The sequence below is a fragment of the Piliocolobus tephrosceles genome, chromosome 3, assembly GCF_002776525.5.
Source record: "Piliocolobus tephrosceles isolate RC106 chromosome 3, ASM277652v3, whole genome shotgun sequence".
Classification (NCBI taxonomy): domain Eukaryota; kingdom Metazoa; phylum Chordata; class Mammalia; order Primates; family Cercopithecidae; genus Piliocolobus; species Piliocolobus tephrosceles.
In genome coordinates, this window is record NC_045436.1 from 179,533,838 (window position 1) to 179,557,931 (window position 24,094).

General features: G+C 56.6%; 1 protein-coding gene across 1 annotated transcript in view; it reads left to right on the plus strand.

Moving 5' to 3' along the window:
• Window positions 1-18,139, plus strand: part of SORCS2 (sortilin related VPS10 domain containing receptor 2) — a 542,685-nt gene extending 524,546 nt beyond the window's left edge. The window contains exons 19-27 of the mRNA XM_023206691.1: window positions 2,186-2,372; window positions 3,095-3,228; window positions 4,697-4,820; window positions 6,226-6,338; window positions 7,443-7,568; window positions 11,173-11,272; window positions 12,120-12,222; window positions 14,899-15,002; window positions 18,075-18,139. Of these exons, the coding sequence (XP_023062459.1) occupies window positions 2,186-2,372; window positions 3,095-3,228; window positions 4,697-4,820; window positions 6,226-6,338; window positions 7,443-7,568; window positions 11,173-11,272; window positions 12,120-12,222; window positions 14,899-15,002; window positions 18,075-18,139 (1,056 nt within the window). The remainder of the gene's footprint in view (window positions 1-2,185; window positions 2,373-3,094; window positions 3,229-4,696; window positions 4,821-6,225; window positions 6,339-7,442; window positions 7,569-11,172; window positions 11,273-12,119; window positions 12,223-14,898; window positions 15,003-18,074) is intronic.
• The last annotated feature ends 5,955 nt before the right edge of the window (window positions 18,140-24,094 follow it).

The following is a 24,094-nucleotide window of genomic DNA, read 5'->3' on the forward strand; positions in this document are numbered from 1 at the left end:
CCCCTGCTGTGCAACTCGTTCACATAACACTCTTCAAATACAGAAATGGAGAAAGAGAATAGAAATTATCATCAAAATTATAGAAATGGAGAAAGATTGGTGGTTACCATGGAGGTGGGCTAATGCCGGGAAGTGGGTGTGTCTGCAAAGGGCACCCAGTGGGGTCCTAGTGGTGGCTGAATTGTCCTGTCTCCTTCCTGTATCAATGTCAACCTCCTAGTTGTGATACTATCGTTTGGCAAGATGTTAGCCTTGGGGAGAGCTGGGCACGGGGCACACGGGCTGGATCTGTATCATTCCGTACAACTACGTAGGCACCTACCATTATCTCAGAAGAAAATGTTTAATTTTTTTAAGCACCAGTAATACTGATGGATCTAAATGAAATATACCAAGATGTGAATGGCAGGTATTATAGTGAGATTTCATTTTTTTCTTTTTCTTTTATTTGCTATTTGTATTTTATATTATTTTCTACCTTGAGAATATACTACCTTGTATTATAGTATATTATTATGGCATATTATTTTCTACCTTGAGAATATGTGGTTAGGAGGAAAAAGGACAAGTTATTTTAACCAAGGAAAATGTTTAAGTAGTTAAATGTGCATCAGTGCAGCACTTAAAGGCAGAAACACAAGGCCCCGAGAGCTGGCGCCTCACCCGGGGTGAGCGGATCATGGGTCCTGACTCTGGGTCACACATGCCTTCTCCTTCCCAGGATTAGCACAGTAAACCCCTCCCTCCGTGGAAGCAGCTCAGACTCGAGCACTTTCCCTTATCCCCCGCCCCACCCCGAGAGGCTGCCTTTAAACAGAGAGAACCACAAACAGCGAGCAGCCTCCTGGCTCCTGGACTTTGGAGAGCCTCAGTCTTCTAACCTGTCAAATGGGGAGAACAGAGCACCCTGCAGCCTTTTTCCTGGGGACCCCATAACAAATGACCTCATGCTGGGTGGCCTGAACCAATGCAAAGCTCCAAAGGACAATCCATTTTCACCTCCTCCATCTTCCGGGGCTCCCAGCACTCCTTGGCCCCTGGCAGAGTCACTCCCGCCTTTGCCTCCACCTCCACGCAGCCTCCATCTGTGCCCAAATCTCCTTCTCCTTTCTCTTACACAAATGCCTGTCATTGGATTTAGGGCCCACCCTAATCCAGTATGACCTCATCTTAGCTAATGACACCTGTAAAGACCCTATTTCCGAATGGGGTCACATTCTGAGGTTCCTGGTAGACGTGAATTTTGGGGAGACACTAAGCAACCCAATTTACCATGTCTGGAGAAAGTTAAGTGAACAGAATTTACGTAAAAGTTTTCTATCAACTTTCAACATTTGGCTGGTATAAACTGAGAAGACGGCTAAGTGGTTAGTAATCATGCTGTTTCCTTCATCACCACTAGGAAATGGTTTCCTGCTGTCCCTGGTACTGGTGAGGGAGGAAGAGGGAAGGGGAGGAGGGAGGAGAGGGAAGGGGAGGAGGGAGGATGTGATCATGAGCCGTAAAGTCGAAGAAGTTCCTGTTTCCTTCACTCAATCCCCGACTCGGCAAGGAAAACGCTGCTATTGGAAGATGGAAGGAGATGGTGGAGAGGCCTCTGTGGGTGACTCGGTGCCGCGCAGAGATGGCAGCTGGTGGGAGCTCTTCTCTGCACCCACCCTGCCCCATCTCAGCGTCACTCCTGGTACTGCATGTTCTGAGAAAGAGAAAATTAGGAACCGCAGTCTCCCAGAAGGGAAAATCCCGCTTGGTTTCCAGGCAGGCGGCTTAGGCACTTCCAGATGTGTGCCTCTCCCCTGCCGGCACCCTCCACACTGTGGGAGGCCCCTCACCCTCCTGGCTCCATCGCTGGCACGGGCCTCAGAGGGTCTCCCCGGGGCCCTGACTGCCCCCTTGCTGCTCTCTGATGACACCCTTGGGCCTCTCCCTCTCCCTCTCTGCCGCTGGGTGATTGTTCTGAAATGCCCCTGGGCCACAGTCCCCTGGTTAACCAGCTGCCTTGGCCAGCCCCACACTCCAGGCAGAATCTCCAGGGCAGAACCAGGCCTGCTCCCCTGGGGTCCCCAGAGCCCACTCATTTCAAGGAAAAGAGGGCGGGAATGAATGAATGAGTGAGTGAGTGAGCCACTCTGGCCCCTCAGCTTCAAGGCCCACTCCTGAGAGGCTACGTGGTGTTTCCCTGCAGGGCGACGTCCTGACCACCAAGTACCAGGTGGACCTTGGGGACGGCTTCAAGGCCATGTACGTGAACCTTACACTGACCGGGGAGCCCATCCGGCACCGCTATGAGAGCCCCGGCATCTACCGCGTGTCCGTCAGGGCAGAGAACATGGCGGGCCACGATGAGGCAGTGCTCTTTGTCCAGGTCAACTGTAAGTTTATCGGCCCTTGAGGCCAAGGGTCACTCCCTTTGAGACAGAGAACCTGGCTTTGGGGGAAACACAAGGACTCCCTCGGGACTGCTCTAGGTCCCTGGTACTCAGGACGGTGAACCCAAGGGCAGGGAGGCTGGGCTCAAACCCGCACCCTGATGACCCATACAATGGTAGGGCAGTGCTGGGAGCTGGCAGCGATGTTGATGATAGCGGTGGCAGTGGTGGTGGTGATGGTGGTAGTGGTGATACAGGTGGTGATGGTGGCGGTGATGATGATAGCAGTGCTGGTGACGGTGGTGATGGTAGTCATGATGATTATAGTGGAGGTGGTGGTGATGATGGTGACATTGGTGGTGGTGTTGGTGATGGTGGTGATAATTGTGGTGAGGATGGTGATGATGGTAGTGATGGTGGTGGTGATAGTAATGGCAGGATGGATGGTGGTGATGGTGGTGATGGTGATGGTGGTGATGGTGGTGATGGTGATGGTGGTGATGGTACTGGTGGTGGTGATGGCGGTGATTATGGTGGTGGAGGTGGTGGTGATAATGGTGACAGTGGTGGTAGTTATGGTGATGGTGGTAGTGATGCTGGTGGTGTTGGTGATGGTGGTGATAGTCGTGGTGGTGACGGTGGTGGTAGCAATGAAGTTGCTGGTGACAGTGATCACTAAGCGGTCTCTGAAATGAAATAACTCTGGCCTTTTTGGGTCCCCACAGCCCCCCTGCAGGCCCTCTACCTGGAGGTGGTTCCCGTCATTGGCATCAGCCAGGAGGTGAACCTCACAGCTGTGCTGCTCCCCTTGAATCCCAACCTCACCGTCTTCTACTGGTGGATCGGCCATAGCTTGCAGGTGCACTGGCTTTGCCCCCGCTCAGCCCTTCTTCCCGCCGGCTCCCCACAAGGTGCACAGTAAAGCAGAGCATGGCCCCGGGTTTTCAGCAGAAGGAACCAGTGTAGGGCGCACTCCTCACTCTTGGGCCCCTCCTGGGGCAACTGAGAGGGACACACCGCCCGTGGGTGCCTGTTCAGGGCCCATCTGCTCAATGGTGCCAGATGAGTCAGACTAGACCCTGCCTCTTCCTGGGAAAGAGATGGGAACATGGTGGCTGACTTGAGTTGGGGGTGGTAGAAGTCATGGGGACAAGTAGGTGGGCTGCGTGAGAGCTCCTGGAAAGGAGAGCATTTGCAGTGAGAGGCTCAGGGAAGGCTTTACAGAAGAAGAGGTCAAGGGAGCTCAGAAGCCTCACTCAGAGGCCTGGGTTGTACCCTGTCTGCAGTGGGGAGCCACAGATAGTCCTTGAGCAGGAGAGAGTCCAAATTAGCAGAATGCCTGGACTGGGGGCAAGACCCAGTGAGGGGCATCTTCCACTCATTCAGCAAACAGCCCAGCACCACCACACGGGAAGCCCCCTACCAGCAACTGACCGCCCTGACACAGGCCCAGCAAGGGGAGGGGCTGTGGGCTCTGGATTATGTTTCTCTAGAATGGGGAGGGTCTGAGAAGGAGCTCAGGGTCTGGGTTCAAGTCTCGGCTCTGCCACTTCCAGCTGAATGCTCCATACATGTCACTTCACCTGGCAGAGCCTCCGCCTCCACATCCACACGTATGGGGGTGGCGTCTCCTGTCTCTGTGGCAACATGGCACCCCCCAGCCCCCGCTGAGTGTGCACCGTCCCCACGGCTGGGTCCCGAGCTGGGCACTGGCTTGGTGCCATGGATGACGGAGCCATGGCTCATCCACACAGCTGTGGCCATGTGTGGGGATGGGAAGATCACATGGTCAGCGAGTGAAGGCCCAGCCCCGCAGCCATATCGGGCCTCCTAAGTGCCTGTTGGGGGCGGGCCTGGAGAGCTGTCCAGAAGGAAGGGGGGTGCTGGGATCTCATGTTCGTGCTGTGCTGGCTTATAACCAGGTGCCCACGAGGTCGGGGTTTCGAGACCAACCTGGCTCTACTAAAAATACAAAAATTAACCGGGCGTGGTGGTGCATATATGTCTGTAGGCCCAGCTACATGGGAGGCTGACGTGGGAGAATACTTGAACCCAGGAGGCGGAGGTTGCAGTGAGCCAAGATTGTGCCACTGTCCTCCAGACTGGGCAACAGAACAAGACTCCGTCTCAAAAAAAAAAAAAAGAACCAGCTGCCCGTCCCGTACCTCCCTGGGTGCTGCCACCACAGGACGTCCATTAACAGGCCCATTTGCTGATGGGAACAAGGGGACAGCAATGCTCTCAGTGAGGCACCAACCATAGGCCAGCGTCCCCCATGGCCACTGCCTCACTCGGCCAGACCCCTGAGCCCTGCTGTGTCCCTGCAGCCCCTCCTTTCCCTGGATAATTCTGTGACAACGCGGTTTTCGGACACGGGCGACGTGCGTGTGACGGTACAGGCCGCCTGTGGGAACTCGGTGTTGCAGGACTCCAGGGTCCTCCGTGTGCTGGGTGAGTCCTTCCCAGGGTCTGGCAGCACGGCCTCTGCGTCTCTGCTGCAGTCCAGGAGGCCAGGCCACATGGGTCTCATAAGCCATGAATTTGCTGGTCACCCTGGGTGGCCCTGGGGTGGGGAGGGAGGGGCTGGGTAAACACAGCCCTGCCCTGGCTGTGTGGCCTGGGCAAAGTCTCCCGGTTTCTCTGGCCTCAGTTTCCCCGTCTGTAAAATAAATACTGATAAATCCTGTGTCCCAAGACACTCATGGGACACAACACACCAGGGACAAGGTCACCCAGCAGCAAGACAGCCAGTTTTGGGCACGGGCTCTGCCTGCCTCCAGGGCCTCTGTCCTCTTGGCACCTCCGGCCAAGCCTGAGCATTGTCTCATGATTGCAGCTTAAAGAGGACTCCTGTTAGTAGAAGCAGTGAGCCTCCTTTTCTGAATCTGCATCCTTATTTATCTGTGGGAGATATTTATAATACCAATTGGTCCTAAGACTGAAGGAGACCCCCCCTTGTCAAGGAGGCAGATCTCATTGCCACCATCATCAAACCCTCATTTTGCTTTAAGAACAGCCTCTACTGTGGACAGCAGCCATCAGTTAAATATTTAGTTGGACAAGTGTACAGAGGGTTGGGCTTCCTACACAGGCCCCTCATACCCTGAGGAGGCTGCCCTTGGCTACTCTTCATTCACTGCTGGGCTGGGAGCTTTGCAAAGGCCGTCACCACCCTCATTGTAAGATGTTGGGTTTACAGTTCTCAAAGCACTTTTCCCTTGAGTGCCTCAGCCCTGCACAGCCTCCTCCCACTTTACATGTGAGAAAACTGAGGCCTGAGAAGTAGAGAGGTTAAAATGTAGCTCTGAGGCCCCTGATGACTTTAAAAATGGGCTCTGAGCCATGGACCATGGGAAATGTGGGAGAAGGAGAAGAAGACAGGGCCCCTGCTCACAAGGGACTCTTAATCTGCTGGGGGGACCAGCCAGTTGAAGTACATGGATCCCTGATGGGTGAGAGGCTGGCCGCATAGGCTGTGTTCATCCTTGTGAGTCAAGGAGGCAAATCTCACAGAGCAGGCTCGACGCACACCAGGCCTCCCTCCTGGGTCAGCGCGTCTTTGTCATCGTCACGGGCATCTTTGTCGCTGCTGTTATAAGATGGCAGCCAGTGACATGGGTCCTGTCTGGGACAGACCACCACTGCTGGCCTCCAGGGAAGGAGTTGGTTTCCAAATACAAAATCAGGGCTGCTCTCGGCCTGCTTGAGAAGATGATGGGGCTGCTGGGCCCTGGGATCTGAATCAAGGGCCTCCTGGGACCATCCAGGGCATGTGGCTGCCCCTGATCCCCACCCTGGAGCCGTCTGAGCCAGGCTGTTCAGGACTGACCAGTCTCCTTTCTCTGCCTCTTTCCAGATCAATTTCAGGTCGTGCCTCTGCAGTTTTCCAAGGAGCTGGATGCCTACAACCCCAACACGCCTGAGTGGAGGGAAGACGTGGGCCTGGTGGTCACCCGGCTGCTCTCCAAGGTGTCCACCCAGCGCTTGGAGCCTCCCCAGCCCTGCGGTGCTTCTGGCATCCAGAGAAGCCCAAGGGCACCGGGGCACCCAGGGCAAGGAGAGGCGGGTGGCACTGCCCCTGCACACGATGCTCTGGCCTTTGGGCTAGCTGGGGGTGTTGAAAGCTGTGGGTGGGGGGTAGGCAGCACTGCCCTCGTTCAGGGGGACCTGCAGCTGGAGTGCCACCTTACGGGGAGGGACCATAGGCACCCTCCACGCACACAGTCCAGGGATCACCTGCCATTTGCGGGAGACCGTCCTCCAGCGCTCCAGAGTCTCTTTAAAGCAATTTTCCTTCATTCACTGAACTTCTCTTCCGGGCCAGATATGAAACCCAGTGTGCCCACTGCCCTCAGGGAGCTCCCGGGAGGCAGACATGAGGGCGGGCTGTAGCACGCCCACGGCCCTTGACCCCCCTGTGAGAAAGGACCAGTCCTCTAGAGCCATCTGAGGCTGTCACAGGCTGAGGCCTCTCTAACTAGGCTCCCTCCTGTGAAGAACGCCGGTAAAAGGGTCCTGGGCACTGAAGGATGAATAGGGGTTTGCCAGATGGAAGTGTGTGGAACGGGACTTCCAGGCGGCAGAGGCACCTACATGAGCAGCGCCTATGGGTTGAGGGCGTTCTCTGTGGGTGTGCGGCCCTGGCTGGGCCTGGGGTGTTGGGAGTGGGAAGGGAGAGGTGGCCGGAGTCAGTGGGGCCGGGTCACAGACCTGGAATGGTGTGGTCAAGAGCCTTGTCATGGAGGACATCAGCCAGGGAGGAAGGTGCTGGCTCACTCTAGTCATGGTCTGAAGAATGGACTGAGGGCCAGGCCTGGCCAAGGGGAAGCCAGTGTGTGGGCACAGGGCCTGAAGAGCAGGGCTGAGGGCCCTGGGCAGCTGGGTGCAGGAGGTAGCTCAGGGCACCCTGGGACCCTGGAATGATCCCCATGCCATGCAGGGGTCAGGAATGGTCTGCGGGACAGGTGTCCAGGACTCAGGCCAAGAAGGGAGAGAGGGTGTTCGTGGGGGCCCCAGGGTGAGGCAGGGGATGAGGAAGACAAGCGGACCAAAGTGGCTGACTTCTCCCCGCAGGAGACCGGCGTCCCTCAGGAGCTGCTGGTGACCGTGCTGAAGCCGGGGCTGCCCACTTTGGCCGACCTTTATGTGCTCCTGCCCCCTCCCAGGCCCACGAGGAAGAGGAGCCTCTCGAGTGATAAGGTATGTCCTGTGGCCATTGGACTCCCAGGTCCTCCCTGTGCAGCCCAGGGCTCGGGCCATTTACAACAAGCAGGGACGTCTCAGTGGCTTATGGCATAAAGGTGTCTTTCTCGCTGCATCACAGTCTGACCCAGCGTGGCTGGACCTCGTCCACCTGTGGCTACACCCTCTGGAAGTTGCACAGCCTCTAAGGTCACTGCAGCAGTGGTAGCTGGGGGGAGGGCACAGGCTGGACCACCTCCCAGGGGGACTCGCTCACTTCCTTTCCCATGTCATTGGCTGGAGATGGTCACATGGCCCCAACCTAACTGCCAGGGGCACTGGGAAATGAGGGTAAGCACTGTCAGGGAGACACCCGAGGATGTGGGTTTCAGGGCCGAGCAGAAGTCAGCCCCCACGCAGTTAGCAAATGTCTTTATTGCAAAGGACAGCTTCCAAATAGCCCTCATGGAGGGGATAAAAGACCTCCCATGTGACAGGTGTGGGAAGGGGACTCAAAGATGAACCAGAATCCCTTCACACCCACTAGAGTGGCTAAAATTAAAAAGCAGAAAATTTCAAGTGTTGACAAGGAAGCAGAGAACTTGGAACCTCTCACGTTGCTGGTGGAAAGGGTTCAGCTGCTGAACAAAACAGGCTGGAAGTTCCTCAATAAGTTATACCTAAGTTACCACATGACCCAGCAAGTCCACTTACGGGTATACACCCAAGAGAAGCAAAAACATACATCCACAGTACATGGATTCACAGCAGCATTACTCATCATAGCCAAAAAGCGCTCATCAGCTACTGAAGAAACAAACGGTGGTCCAACCTTACAATGGAATATTCTTTGACCACCAAAAGGAATGAAGCCCTTGACACCTCTGACAGCATGAACGAACCTTGAAAACATGATGCTAAGTGACAGAGGCCAGTTGCAAAAGACCACGTGGTGTGCGATTCCATTCACATTAAATGCCCAGAACAGGCAAATCCATAGAGACAGAAATAGATGAATGGTTGCCAGGGGCTGGGGGAGAGTGCATGGGGAGTTGCTGCTAAGGCTAGGGGATTCTTTGGGAGAGGATGAAAATGTGCAGGAATTAGATAGTGGTAATGCTTGCACAACTTAGGGAATATCCTAAAATGCATTAAATTGTACACTTTAAAAGAGTAAATGTTACTATCAGTTTCTAAAAATGAACCAGAAGCTCACATAGCCTGCACTGGTCATGGAGACCGACGTTCACTCAGGTGATCTGGAAGGCATGGCCAGCGCCGGGGAAGGACAGTGCACACTCCAGCATGCCACCTGGTGCCACGCCCCATTTTACAGACATGAGAAGTGTGGCTTGGTGAGGGCCACTGTCAGAAAGGACCAGAGGCGATCAAACAGCAGAAGCGCTTCTACACACTTAACAGCAAGCTACCTGGAAAAGAAATCAAAAAAACAATCCACTAACAATAGCATCAAAAATTAAAAGTAAAATAAACTACTTAGGAACAAATTGAACCAAGGATGTGAAAAACTTGTGAAAAATTTAGAAACAAATTAAACCAAGGAGGTGAAAAACTTGTGCACTAAAAACCATAAAACACCAGTGAAAGAATTTGAAGAAGACACAAATTGATGGAAAGATATCCTGTGTTCGTGGATTAGAAGAATTTATATCATTAAGATGTCCATACTACATAAAGTGATGTACAGATTTAATGCAAGATCTATCAAAATTTCAATGACATTTTTCACAGAAATAGAAAAAAAATCCTAAAATTTGTATGAAACCACGAAAGGCCTGAAATAGCCAAAGCCATTTTGAGCAAAAAGAAAAAAGCTGGAAGCATCACAGTCCCTGGCTTCAAAATACACCACAAAATTACAGTAATCCAAACAGCATGGTACTGGCATAAAAACAGACACATAGACCCATGGAATAGAATAGAGAGCCCAGAAATAAATCCATACATGTACGGTCAATTGATTTTCAATAAAGCTGTCAAGAAGACACAATGGAGAAAAGAGAGTATCTTCCATAAATATTGTTGGGAAACTGAATATCCACATGCAGAAGAATGCAATTAGATTCTTACACCCTCTACAACATCCAGCTCAGAGTGGATTAAAGACAAATGTAAGACCTGAATCTGTAAAAACACCAAAAGAAAACATAGTGAAAAACTATGCATCAGTTTGAGCAATGCTGTTTTGCAGATGATCCCAAAAGTACATGCAACAAAGGCAAAAACAGACAAACGGGATGATGTCAAACCAAGAGACCCTTGCACAGCCAGAGAAACTATCAGCGGAGTGAAGAGATGACCCACAGAATCAGAGAAAAGATTCATGAAGCATACCTCTGACAAGGGGTTCACATCCAGAATACGTAAGAAACCCAACTCCATAGCCAGAAAACAAGTGACCCGATTAAAAAACGGGCAAAGGAGCCAAGTAGACATTTCTCAAAGGGAGACACAAATGGCCAACAGGTATGTGAAAAACATGCTCACCATCTCGAATCATCAGGGAAATGCTCATTGAAGCCACAGTGAGACATGGCCTCACACCTCTTAGAATGGCTATTGTCAAAATAGCAGAGCTGACCAGTGCTCTGAAAGGCGGCCGGGTCTCCAAGCTCACCCAGCCCTGGGTAATGACTCAGACCCAGGAAGTAGTGAGGAGGCCAGGAGGAAGTGAGAGGGGCAAGGAGGGAGCACTCCTCTGCGCCAGGCACCTCACACATTTGTCACGTCATGCAGACCCCGGAGGAGGATGCCCGTGGCCCACAAGGCTGACTGTCTTTTGGCCACTGCCCTCTCCAGCTATAGGTGCCCCTGACCCTGCATTCCTCACCCTACAACCCAGCACCACCTCCTGGGGTATCCCTCCCTCAGACAGGGGTTCTGATTCTCCTGTCCTGCCCTGTCTCATTCTCTTCTTGGTCTTCCACCTCCAGGAAGCCTTCCCCTGACCACCACTGGGGGATGGAGCCTCCTGGAGCACCCCTGCATTTCCCCAACTTGGCACACTCCGTGGCCTGTATCTCTTTTACATTCCCAACTAAAACAAGAGCTTGTGAAGGGCAGAGCCATGTCTGGGTCACCTTTGTGTCCCATCCATGGTTCTTGATGAAAGTTCCCTTGTGGGTGATTATTCCCATAGTACAAAGGAGGACACCGAGGCTCAGTGAGGCCAGGTGGCTCGCCCAGCCCCATGGCTCCACAGGGTCCAAGCAGGACTCACACCTGTCCACCCAGCTCTCCCATCTCCCTCTGGTGGATCCCAGAGCCACCCCCCAACTCTCCCCTACCTCTGGTAGATCCCACCAGACCCCTCCCTCTCCCCACCCCTCTGGTGGATCCCAGCAGACCTTGCTCCCCTCCCCGCTGGTGGAGGACAGCCCCTCACTCTCTCCAGCAGAGGAGGGCCCTTCTTCCCCTTACACCTATGACAAACCCCCTCCCCCACCCCCCATGGAGGACCCCTCACTCTTCTCCCGGTAGAAGACCCCCCCAACACGTGGAGACCCCTCACTCCCCTCCTGGAGGAGGACCCCATACCCCTCCCCTTTTGGCAGAGGACCCCTCTTGGAGGCCCCCCTCACTGTCCCCTCTGTGCTTGCAGAGGCTCGCCGCCATCCAGCAGGTGCTGAAAGCACAGAAGATCAGCTTCCTCCTGCGAGGCGGGGTCCGGGTCCTGGTGGCCCTGAGGGACACAGGCACAGGTGAGCCACGGGGAGCTCCCCTGCAGAACAGGTGGAGGAGGCATCCAGGCCCTGGAGAAGGCATGTCCCTGCAGGGCCCTCAGGCAGATGGCCCCTATCCCCCTCCTGGTGGGTGTTCGTCTCTGATGGGACTGAGAACCCACCCAGGTCAGACCCAGGACCCCACTGGCCTCCGCGGATGTCCCATGGAGCACTGCTCTTACCTGACACCACGCTTCGGGTCTCAGATAATCTCTGCCCCTTTCCTGACCCACAGAGCTGTCTCCTCGGTCATCAGTCATCCTTTCCCTTTGGGGCAAAAGCCTTTGCAGAAGCTGATGAGCTTTTCTCTGCTCTGTGAAGACACCGTGCCCTCGAAACTTGGCAGGTTCACCCCACACCGGCATCAGCATGGCCGGGGAGCTCTGCCCACAGCGTCCAACCCCAGTGGGAGCCAGGTCGAGGGGCAGGGACTTCTCCAAGACCACACAGGACGCACTCCTGGTCTTTAATGGCCTCTGGCCCCTCTCAGCCACATCAGGAGTGCTGGCCACAGGCATGGAGCAGCCTCCACACCAAGGAGGCTGGGGCAGGGATAGGCAAGGGAAAGGCAGGGACAGGCAGGGGACGGGCAGGGACAGGCAGGGGACAGGAAGGGGTTGAGCCGGGAATGGGCTGGGGAAGGGCTGGGGAGGGAATGGGAATGGGCTGAAGACAGGCAGGAGAGGGGCCAGGGACAGGCAGGGGACAAGCTGGGGATGGGCGGGGGACAGGCTGGGGAAGGGCGGGGGACAGATGGGATGGGCTGAGGATGGGACAAGGATGGGTGGTGCCCGTGGCCCTCCACTGACAACTGCTTTGCTTGCAGGTGCTGAGCAGCTGGGCGGCGGCGGTGGTTACTGGGCGGTAGTGGTGCTGTTTGTCATCGGGCTCTTCGCGGCAGGCGCGTTCATCCTCTACAAGTTCAAAAGGCAAGGCCCTTGGCTGCCCTCATCTGCTGGGCTCTGACCATGGGGCTTAGGCTGCCAGGCCCAACTCACTCAGGCAGATCTAGAGAAGGCCCCAGCAGGGCCTCAGAAGGGAGTGGTGAGAGTTTGTGCCTGTGATGGGCTGCAGTGGGAGGTGCTTGCCTGGCTCTGTACCACCTGTGGGGTCTCTGGAAGAGACGGCCACCACTCGCAACCCAGAGAGCATCGCGCACCCACTCCTCCACTCTGCCCAGGACATCCCGGTCATCGTCCCATTCAGCTCCACCCACCTCACGGGGAGGACACTGCCCATCTCACAGATGAGGAAACCGGGCTCAGAGAGGTTGAGCAGTGTGCCCAAGGTCACACAGCCAGCCTCACAGCTGGGACCTGACCCAGGCCCGCCTGCATCCCAGGCTTCCTCGACCGCCCGACCATCCCTTCCCTCCCCTCCAGAGCGCTTGAGAGCTGCTGAGCTTCCTGCCAGGCGCTCGTGTGGGGTAGGGCTCTGGGTGTCCCCATGAGGGAGCTGCTTGTACCGAGGCTGGGGTGAAGTGGCAAGAACAGTGTTTGTTTATTGGGAGGGGCTTTCGTGCCTCTCTTTCCTTCTGAGCCTGTTCCCTGGCTGTGAAATGGGTGTGATCCCCCCAGGCGGGGACATGTCATGGCCACCCTACAGGGGCTGGACAACCTGAAGTTCCCTGGACGCTAAACCTGGAATGAGCAGAGTGACACAGTGGCATCACCAGACTCCTTCCCTGCAAACATGGCTCCCAGATTTGGACCTATTGTTTCTCCCCTGCCTGCTGATTCAGCTCCGGCAGCCTCAGTCTCCCCGTCGGGGTCACCCTTGAGGACCATCAAAGGCTACAGCTCACCCCTTCCTTTTGGCTTATTTGGAGGCTTGAGCCCTTCCCTGACACCAAACCCCAGCCTTTCATGGGCCCTGGACTCCCCCAACCCCTCCTCCTGCCCTGGGTCTCACTGTTTTATGCACTGCAGGTCTTTCGAGTAGTAGTTTCATGTGTACCCCCCACAGGCTGGCCCAGGCACTGGGACACAGCACTGACTGTCTGGGAGCACATCCAGGAGCTCCTTACCCACCTTATTACTCAGCTCCACCCAAAGGGTTGGCCTGCAGCACTCAGAGCTGAACTGGAGAATCTGGGAGGACTTCCCTGAGGAAGTGACTTCTGGTGGGGATCCTGAAGGATGAATAGGAGTTTGTGGGGCAAAGAAGTAGAATAAGGTCTGTCCTGTGGTCTTTCCCAAATTCCAAACTCAGAGAGGCACTGGCTTCCCAACAGGTGTATCCAGGGGTTCCATAGGCACTGCAAATTCAAATCAAACTCAGCATCCTCTTCCCCTAAAGCTGGTGCTGAACAAATGACACTGTCCTCTACCAGGTGCCCAGGCCAGGATCCCACCACCTTCCTGAGTGCTCTCTCCCTAACTTGTATCCCATGGCCACTGCAAGTGGGGTTTGTCACAGCAAGGAGGTGGCAGGGGCGGCCTTTGAGCCCGGGTTTTCAGGTCCTGAAGCCAGGCCCCTCACTGCCCTGGAAACAAAAGCAGCTGAAAGTTGATGCTGACAAGCCCCAGGGCTGTGACTCCAAGCTCTGGGAGCTTGAATGTATTGGGCATAGGCGGAAGTGGCCAATATATTTTGAGGCTCCATCTTACAACAGAGCAACACCCCATTTAGCCCCAGCAGCCTGAGGCTTTAGGCTCTGGTGCAGCCTGCACCCCCGGGAGCTCCTGGCTTACTCATGGGCTGGGCTGGGCAGCACTGACAACCCAGTCAAAGCCGTCAGCCACCTGTCCCTGGGGCCCAGCAGGGGCTTGGCCCTCGTCTCTCAAGGCTCTAGACTGAGGGAGCAGGGCTGCTTTGAGCATTTTAATTCAGTGGTGAAGTGTTGCAGCCTGTAGGTGATACTGGCCACCTTCTGTCACCCTCAGAGCTAGTCACAGGTCCTGCCCCACCCCATCCTGCCATCAAAGTGTTTCCAGAGGGCTGGCGGTGTTCATCAACTGCATCTGAGAAAGCTCCCCTCTCCCACTGAGTCTCAGTCCCCTCATCTGTGAAATGGGACCCTGGCCCTGGGTTTTGATGGGACTAAGTGGGGTGTTGTGCACGAAGGAGCCTGGCCCACAGCGGGTCCTGAGCCTGGTCCCAGTGGAGGCAGCGGGGCTGTGCCCACTCTCTCCCTTTCCTCACTGGGAAATCGAGGACAGCACTTCCCCAGGACACCTGGGCGGGGCTCAGCAAGTGCCTCTCAGAGCTGGGCCGGCTCGTGCCTCCTGTGGGAATGTGTGCCCAGCCCAGTGGCAGGGTGGCCAGGCGTGGGGGTTGGGGGGAAAGAGGATATAAGGCCCTTTCCCTGCAGCCCGTGCTTCGCTTCTCAGGGGAGATGACAGATACACAGTGATCACCCAATGTGTCAGGGCAGAGGGAATCCCAGGGCCCAGGGATCACACAGGAGGGAGGGCTTCCAGGAGGAAGTGGCTTTGAGCAGAGATGGGGCAGGAGGCAAGACTTGGGGCTGGGATAGGCACCTCTGGAGTGCGGTGGGCACGGTGCACCACACTCGATGTGGCCAGGCGGCCCGCAGAAGGCTCCAGGGACAGGCGGCCTGGGAAGCCGCCCCAGTCTGAGCCACCCTCGCCTCTGTCCAGCAGGAAACGGCCGGGTAGGACCGTGTACGCCCAAATGCACAACGAGAAGGAGCAGGAGATGACCAGCCCCGTGAGTCACAGTGAGGACGTCCAGGGCGCTGCCCAGGGTGAGGAGTTTATAGATGATGATCTCGACTCGCAGACTCTAGGTAACGTCCGCCCCAAACCCACCCCACCCTCCCGCAGGCCACCCCGCTGGGCCACTGCGGCCAGCAAAACGCACAGGACCCTGGTCCAGCAGACCTTGCTGGGTCAGTCGGGCCCACTGTGTCCCCTCCATCTGATGAGGGGATGACGCGACCTCTCAGGGCTGCCCCCAGAAATGAAATCCAAGACCTGTGGACGCTGAGGGCCCCATCCCTGGCAATGACCAAACAGCCCCCGACAGCCCAATCGAGGCAGGGAAAGGACAGGAAACAGGGCTGGCTTTGAAAGGAAGCCTGACTCTGGCCTCAGGATGTAGGAGGCCTTTTCCCCACAGCCGCTCCCTCGGCGCTCCCAGTCCTCCCCTTCACTGCGGCGGTGATTTAGGGAACATCCCACACTTGGACCTGCGGCACCGCACTTTACAGTTTACGAAGCATTTCCACTGATGTGATCATGCCCAGGGCGAGAAGACCAGTCAAGTCATCTACAGCTGCATGACAAACCACCCACCTCAGCGGTAGCATCGTTTATGGCCGTTTTCTCTTCTGCTGTCTAGAGGCTTAGCCGGGCTGCTCGCTAGCAGGGTCTCTCATGAGGCTGCAGTCAATAGCTGGTGCAGCGATCATCTCAAAGGCTGCCTCACTCAGATGGCCGGCAATTCATGCAGGCAGTCAGCTAACCCGTCACCTGGGCCATCGAGCGGGACACCTGCACATGGTCTCACCGTGTGGCTTGGGCTTCCTCCCAGCATGGCGGCTGACTTCCAAGAGCATGTGGAGTGAGGTGGCCAGGCAGGAGCCACACCCGCTTCAGGGCCTGGCCTTGAAGTCATGCCCTGTCACTTGTGTCTTGCCCTGTCCGCGTTTGAGGGGAGGGGGCACGGACTCCACCCCTCAGCTGCAGTCAGAGCATGATGCCATCCAGCACAACAGGCACTACAGCTCTTCCTCTGGATGGGGGGTAAACTGAGGCCCAGGAGGCTCTGAGACTTGCCAGAGGGCTGGGAGCCTACGCCAGAGCCGTGGCACCAGCCCTGTGTGCCGTGTCGGGCAAGTGCAGCCGGGCAATGTGAGCACTTTCCATGCCTGTCTCAGCTGAGCAGCCAAGGAGGCTGGCTCTTCCCTAGGGCTGAGGACATGGAAGTGCAGGGACCGGGACTGTCCTTGCCCAAGGTCACAGCTAGTGGGGAACAGAGCTGGAACTCACGTCTTGGCAGACCCCAGGGACCCGGCTTCTCCCCTGTGGTTCCTATTCTCTTTTAACAATCCCCATCTGGGCCTGATTTTATGATGATGTCGGCACACACCTCTCACCGTTGCTGGGGGGTTCTGCGGTAGCTTCCGGAGCAGAGGACGACACACAGGAAGCCACAGAGGTCTCGGCACCCCCAGCTGCTGCCACTGCTGTTCTGATGATCCGGCTTGGAGCATCACTCACACCCTGCATCCAGGACGTCCTCAGAATGTGAGCGGCGGAAACCACTGTCCCTATTGTGCAAATTATTGAAAGTGAGGCTCAAAAAGAAGTCGCTCGCCCCGGCCTCGGCCAACCACTGGCTGACCTTGGAGCTAGATCCCGGCCAGTCAGACTCCAAAGCCTGTGACCTTCACACTCTCTTGAGAGGGGTCAGGGACTGGCCACGGTCCCTCTCTGCCTCCCCTGTGCTGTCTCCAGGGCCTCCCCAGGACTGTCTGCTCCAACCTCGGTGGGGGTCTCTTGTCTCCAGCATCGCCAGCCCAGGTGGGTTCCTCTTGGTGCGATGCATCCGTAGCCTTGGAAACATCACAGAAACCATGTACTTCACTGAGCGCTCGCTCTGTGTCAGGCCCCAGCTCAGCGCCTCCCAGACACCATCTGACTTCCCTGAGGCAGACGTCGACATTGCATCCACTGCACAGATGAGAAAGCTGAGGCTCAGAGCTGTTACTCAACCTCCCCAGGTCGCTTAGTGACAACAGGTGGAGCCGGGCTCAAGCCTGACTCAGTGGCTGTACAGCTGTGTCCCCCCCAAAGGCCCCAGGCCATGGGTGAGCGGCGTATGACTCTAAAGACCCCTCCACTGGTCTTGCTCCTGCCAGGGCAGGAGGTGGTCTTGGAGCTGCCCCTCCTGCAGGCGGCATCACCCCCACGCTCACCCCATGATGGAGGCAGCTGTGAGGTTCTGAGAGAACCCAGGCCTTCTCAAGTGGACAGAGGGCACAGGGTCTCAGGAAGACAGGGCTCGGCTTCCCAGCCCCCAATGGCTGTTTGCTTCCGAGCCCCTAAAGAGTAATCCTAGTGGGGTGGTAAGATTCGTGCAGCCAAGCCCTTGGTCCACGCCGCCCTTGCCAGTGTAGCAGCCACACGTCCCCGTCTAACCCACAACAGTCCTTTGAGGGGTGCGGTTGACCCTTGCATTAGAGATGACAAAGTCAAGGCCCAGCCAGGTGAAGGACAGGCGAGGACTCACACGAGGACTCAGGTGTGGCTGGGCTGTGCCGCGCGTGCTCCCAGCCGTGTCTCCCGGTGCCCTTGAGGCAGGGCAGCTCTGGGTCCTGGGTCCTCGACCCGTCCCCTTGTCTCCTAACCAGCCCCCACCCGGGATCACTGGACCACCCCTTGGCACTGACATCCCTATGCCCCCCTCTCTCCCACTCTCGCCTCCCGGGGCCTCGCCACTCTACGCCCTGCAGCGCCCACTGCCAGGAGGGGGCGGAGCCTCAGCCCTTCTCGCACCCCCTTGCTGCGGATGCCGGGGGCAACCCCCACGCAGGTCAGTGGCTGTGGCGGGCTGGGGCCGGCCTGGGCCTCACCTCTCAGGCCCTCTGGGGCCCACTGCTTGTGATGGCACTGAGAGAGTCCGTTCCTCAGGCACCCACCTAGGAACCGTGGAGACCCGCCTGCACCTGCACGGGCTGAAGGAACCCAGGGAGGCCCCACTGCACGTTGGCTCGAGGCGCTGGCTGAAGCAACCACCGTGGCCCCCGTGGCCCCGTCTCCAGCCCCGGCCGAGGGCTTGTGCTCACTGGACCTGCGTCTCTTCTGTTTCCTAGGCAACCACTCCGGCGTGGTCCTGAGCATCAACTCCCGAGAGATGCACAGCTACCTGGTGAGCTGATGCCGCCCCAGCATCCGTCGTTTCACCCACGGAGGGCACGGAAACACCAGTGAAGCCGGCGGCTGGACTGGCGCCCCTCAGAGACCTGCGGAAAGCCCCCTCCCCGAGTCGTCCCCACACCAGGCGACAGGCACCACCCCCTCTGATAAGTCGAAGCCCGCCCAGGCCCACGGGGGCCCACGGGACCCCCCGGACATGGCCCTGCCCCTATGGGACACCAGGCCTGACTCGGGCAGGTTCTGCCCCCAGACCCCACACACGGCCGCCCCACGTGCCGAGGCCTGACTTCTCTGGGCTGAGGCTGGTCATCCTGGACCCCGCCTAGTACCTCGGGTTGCAAGAGCTGTGGACCCGTTCAGACACTGTGCTGCGGGCTCCTTCCCCGCAGAGGCCGGGGCCTCCCTGACTTTGCTTCTTCACTCCCACCTGTGCGGCCGCCCAGTCCCGCTGTGGGAGTCCGGGAGCCAGGCCCTCCTAACACCACACCACCCTCCAGGGCCCCCTACCCTCCGGCTGGGAACTGCAGCTGTGTAAATGCCTCTCTAGGTAGCTGTTGGTGGTGGTGGGGGTGTCTCACTCTCCATCTTTATAGCCGGCGGTAGCCACGGGGGTTGCTCTGTCAGAGCCCCGTACTCGGGCGCCCCTTTCCCTGAGTGCCCAGGGCGCCTCCTCTGCCCAAAGGGGCAGCAGCTCTCTCCCTGGTTCTCCCTAGGGCAGATGGGGTGGGGTGGGCTCAGGGCCCAGTGCCCATGGTTCCTCACTCCTGCCACCAAGCAGCACCATCCTGCAGGCTTCTCCCACCTGATGGCTCCTCTCCCACCGTTCTGGGCTCTAGAAGGAGCCAGAAGCCCCCAGAAAGGTGGGTGGTGGAGACGGCTCTGGATACACGAGTTTGCTGCAGTTCCTTGTAGGCGAAGGGACCCTGGTGGAAACCCAGCTGGGAGACGCTGAGGATGGCAGGGTTAGAAGGGCCATCAGGGTGCCCGTCATTTTCAAGAAGGGGAAACTGAGGCCCAGGGAGGAGAGTGACTGAAGGTCACAGCAGGGTCACAGCAGAGGTGGCCCCGAACCCAGCCCTCTGCTCCCCAGTGTGGTGCGGTCTCCATACCACCCCCCCCGAGTTTCCTAGAATCAGGGATGTTAGTGTAAGTCTACACATAGGAATATGGGGGGTGGGGGGGTCACCTTTTGCCTTGAAATGGGAAGTCAGTGGCCCCTTCCTCCTCCCCATCCTCCCCCTCCTCTCTGGCAGGGCTCTCAGATGACCGTGGCCTCCCCTTCGGAAGGGGAGAACGCCAGAGTCCAGACTGGTACGCACTGGCTGGGGGTGAATCCGAATGAAGGCGCAGATGTTCTCCCATGCACCATGTCTGAGCTTGGGGGTATTACCCCATTTTCCCTAGAAAAGAAACATGGTCCATTAGAGGGGAAAGCCCAGGGGTGAATCTTCATGCCCCAAACAGTGCCTGGTGAGGAGGAGGCGTCTGCTCCTTGTTGAGTAAACCACCTATGGAGACTGGAGCCTCATGTCCCTCGGTTGGGGGACGTCCAAGGCCACAGGACAAGGGGAGCAGCCTGGGCTACACAGGCGTGGAGGTGTCCCCCACCCTGCTACCTGCCCCCAGACCCAAAGCTCTCTCCCCATCCTGTCTGCCTACCTGGGGCTCTTATGCCCCCTCCACCCCTGCCCCCCGCCAGAGGCGGCCCTCCAAGTTGTCCTCAAGGTCCTCCTGGAGATGGGATCCGGGACACGGGTCATGACTCTCTGGGACCTTGCCACAGCCCCCACTCCCCTGCTTGCAGTCTGCAAGGACGCCTTTGCAGGGGCTTTCATCCTGCTGGCCACCCCACTCACAACTGTCCCCGGCCAGCAGGCCGCCTGCGAGCGTCAGGCACACACGGACAGCCATGGCGAGCACAGTGCAGGCCCGGGGCCCACGGGCAACATGGAACCCTGGGAACCGCCCTCCCCCTTCGCTCACAGTGCCTGCGGTAGCCACTCGAGGTCTCTGGCCTTCCTTGACCACTCCGTTTAATTCTCTCAACTGTTTGGGTAGGGTTTTCCCCTTAGTTATTTGTGCTTTTCCTGTATTTTATGTTAATATTTCTATTAAGAACATTTTGGGCATGTGGACCCAAGCACCTGGGAAGGAGGTGGCATCTGGAACAGCCCGATACGCTCCCGTCTGTGTACCCATGGAGATCGAGGCGTGGGCCCGTGGCTGTCCCTGGTTGTAAATTCAAGGGTCTGCATATTTGACGTTCAGGTAGACACGGGCACCTGGGAGCAAGGCCATCAGCTGCCATGCACATAACAAAGAGACAAAGCATTCCTTCTTATTTTCCCTTTTTAAAAATCGATGAATCATTTGTGATGCTTTTAACAAAGATTAAATGAATTTGATCAGCTTTTGCCTCATTGTGAAGATACTTTCCTCACTTCCCGAAATGCACATGGGCGCACACACAGGCCCCTAGGATCATAGTCCCAGAGGTGAGGTGGCTGAGGACCTCGTGCAAGGGACGAGGACCAGGCCCTACACGTTGGGACGTTGGAGGAGGCTGCACATGGCAGCGGCCTTCAAAGTAATGATCTCCCCGGTCGGCTCTCAAGCACTTTCACACATGTGGGCTCATTCTGTCACTCAAGGCCAGCAGAAGGGGAACCAGAAGTGTCGGCCAATTTTCCAGAAGAGAAGCAGAGAGCCCCAGAGGCGGAGGGCCTGGAGGTGGTGCAGCACCGTCCCACAGCTGATGGGACTCCTTTATTTCTGAAATACCGTTTGCTTTAGTCTTTGAGTTGACAGAAGGAGGCATGGACTTGTCTATCCCAATGGATGCTCCAGCCTCAAAAACTGTGCGTTCACTATAGCTAGTGACTGAGTGTCCACACCTTCTCTGAAACTTCAACTGTAATAGCTGGAAAAGAACACTCTTTCTTCTCACTCTTGTCTCACATGATTAGAGAGAGAGAGAGAGAGAGAGATGGATGAACATACTTTACAGATGTGTTCACATTCGCTAAGTGGTCCCCAAGCCATTTCTGGGAAGAATGAGTTTGCAATTGCCTAGTGGCTGCTCAGGGGGAGAGAGCTGGCAAGGGGCTGACAGCAGACGCCCTGGTATCCCAGTGAGCCCCTGCTGAGAAGCCCTTTCCCCGGGAACCGTTGTCCCAAATATGGTCAACTTGCACATGAAAGTATTTTAAGAGCGGTAATAAAACAAGGCATTCTTCTCACAGCGTGGAGTGATGGCGATTCTGTTTTTGCCTTGCACACAAGTCAGCGCAGGGTAGGGAGCAGGGAATTGCCCCCGGGTGTGACTGCTGAACCATGTCCAGTTTGCGGGCATGAAATAGACCCACTAAGGTGCGGTAGAGCGGCACCCCTCAAACACACACACACATACACACACACACACACACATACATCTACCTCCTTCTCTGAGCCATGACGTGTTCTTGTGGAGTAAAAACTGTGATTTTCAGCATCAACTTCCTGCCAGATCTGATGCCTCTTTGAACTTGTGCCAGGCCCTGGGCTCGGCTCAGGGTCTGGGGCAGTGAATGGATGCGACCAGGCCCCTGGGCCTTGAAGGAGACTCAGGCTGGGTAAGGTGGACGATGACTGCACAGCTCAACCAGGGAGGACCTGGCCCAGCTAAAAATCCCCTGTCCAAAGCCACGATTGAGCCGGGCACAGGATGAGTGGAAGAGCTCGTGAGAAGATGGAAAGGAGCTGGATGCCCAGGGTTGGTGCAGTGCAGAGGCCAGCAAGGGGTGTGTGTGTGTGCTTGTGTGTGACCAGGGACAAAGAGAAAGAGTGTGAACATAGCGGTGTGACCATTTGATTCCCTTGTGCTGACTGCCAGGACTCAGGGAGGAAGTGAGAATCCCTCAGCCACCCTGTTTGACAATTTCCATTCCCACTTTAGTGCGCCAGACTCTGTGAGTGTCTTCTCCCTGGGAAAAGCTAGTGAGTGTGGTGAAGGCTTCATGTTCCCACAGCATGGATCTGGAACCTTTGCTGGAATAATGTCCCCAGCTGGTGGCAGGAGGCCACGTCTAGACAACGGGAAGGACCATGATGGAGCTAATGAAGATGTCACCTGTTTGGATGACGGAGCTAATGGAGGCGTCACCTGTTCAGATGACGGAGCTAACAGAGGTATCACCTTTTGAGATGATGGAGCTAAGGGAGGCATCACCTGTTCAGATGACAGAGCTATCAAAGGTGTCACCTGTTCAAGTGATGGAGCTAACAAAGATGTCACCTGTTTGGATGACGGAGCTAAGGGAGGCGTCACCTGTTCAGATGACAGAGCTAACAGAGGTGTCACCGTTTCAGATGATGGAGCTAAGGGAGGCATCACCTGTTCAGATGACAGAGCTGACGAAGGCGTCACCTGTTCAAGTGATGGAGCTAAAGGAGGCGTCACCTGTTCGGATGACAGCAGCAAAGCATGCCCATTGGCTCTGCATTTTTAACATGCCACACGATGCTGTTTGGCCTCTTCTCCAATCTGAGCTTCATGTAGACAGGGCAGGTACAAGCAGCCAGGTCACAGATGAGGAGACCAAGACATCCCAGGTGGTTGGGAAGGGGGCAACAACTTTTAACTGAAATATGGGGCATTGCTTGACAGCTCCAGCTAAACCCCAAATTTGAGGTAGCCTTGAATTTAGTGTCCAGAGTCATCTGGGAAACAACACATCTCAAAGGAACAGAGAGAAACATGCGATGTCATGGACATGTTGTATCATGTAACATGTATCACGACATCTTGTATCACCTCAAAGATCTGACACGCTCAGTCCTTTGGTTCAACGGGGGAAACAGAAATGCCTGATGATGGAAGATTCTGACAGTCAATCACAGTGGCTTCTCCTGAGGCCTCCTTGCAGCAGGGGAGTTGGCCACCAGAGCCGTGGGGCAGCTCTTGGAGAAGGGGCTGGGGAAGGAGCATTCTGTGTGCCCAGCAGGCCCACAGAAGGGCAGCCACCTCATTTCTCAGTCACGTGGTCCCAGAGGCCCCTTTCTATGGCACACCCGTGACCTCTCCAGAGGACTCCCCAGCAGTTCCAGCCCCAGCACGCAGGGATGTGCCCCCAGAAGGCACTGTGAGGACGCTGCTTCCGAGGCTGCTGTCAAGACCGGCACCCATTTCCACGGGGATTTGTGCAAAATCAGGATTGGTGGCCAAGAGGAAGTGGCCGCTGGCATCCAGTGCCACTGGGCGCTCCCAGCGGTGCCCGGGCTTCTCCCCCGTCCAACACACACAGTGTCACCGAGCACCAACATAAGACAAGGCCGCTCCAGGATGAAGATGAGTCAAGACAAAAGTGAGACCACCGTGCAATCAGCCCACACAGGAACATTGTCCAACCCCTCAGAAATGTGTAGACACCTCTCCCTGCTGAGATGGGCAAGGGCTGCTGTGCCACTGACCGGGGTCCTGCCTCCCCTGAGTCACCCTTCTCTCTAGCTAGAGAAGATTGATTGAGACACTAGATCCTAGCATGACCCCGCCTCCTCACAGCCCCCAATCCAGAGCCAAGCCCGGCTTCCTTGAGTCCCCTGCCAAATCGCCTCCCACTGCCCACAGCTGACAATCATCAGGCCCTTCTAACCGCACTGAGACGCCCAGGTTCTCCTGGCTGCACTGATAACCCAGCCTGCTCTGCTGCAGGTGAGCTCCGGGGGGTCCCAGGCTGGGAGGCACTGACAGAGTCCTCTTTTAGTGGGGTGGGGTGGCACTGGGGAGGAGCCAGTGTCTGTACGTGGGCAGCACAGACCCACGCAGCAGGAGCAGCCAGATGGAAACCCACGCCGGCCCAAGCTCAGCTCTAAGGAAAGCCGGGGAGATGCAGCCACCTCTGCACATGTGGGTTTGGAGAGGGCGGGGTTCCTGATTTCCCCACCCATCCTAGCCACACCCAGAGTCCTTAGGCAGGAA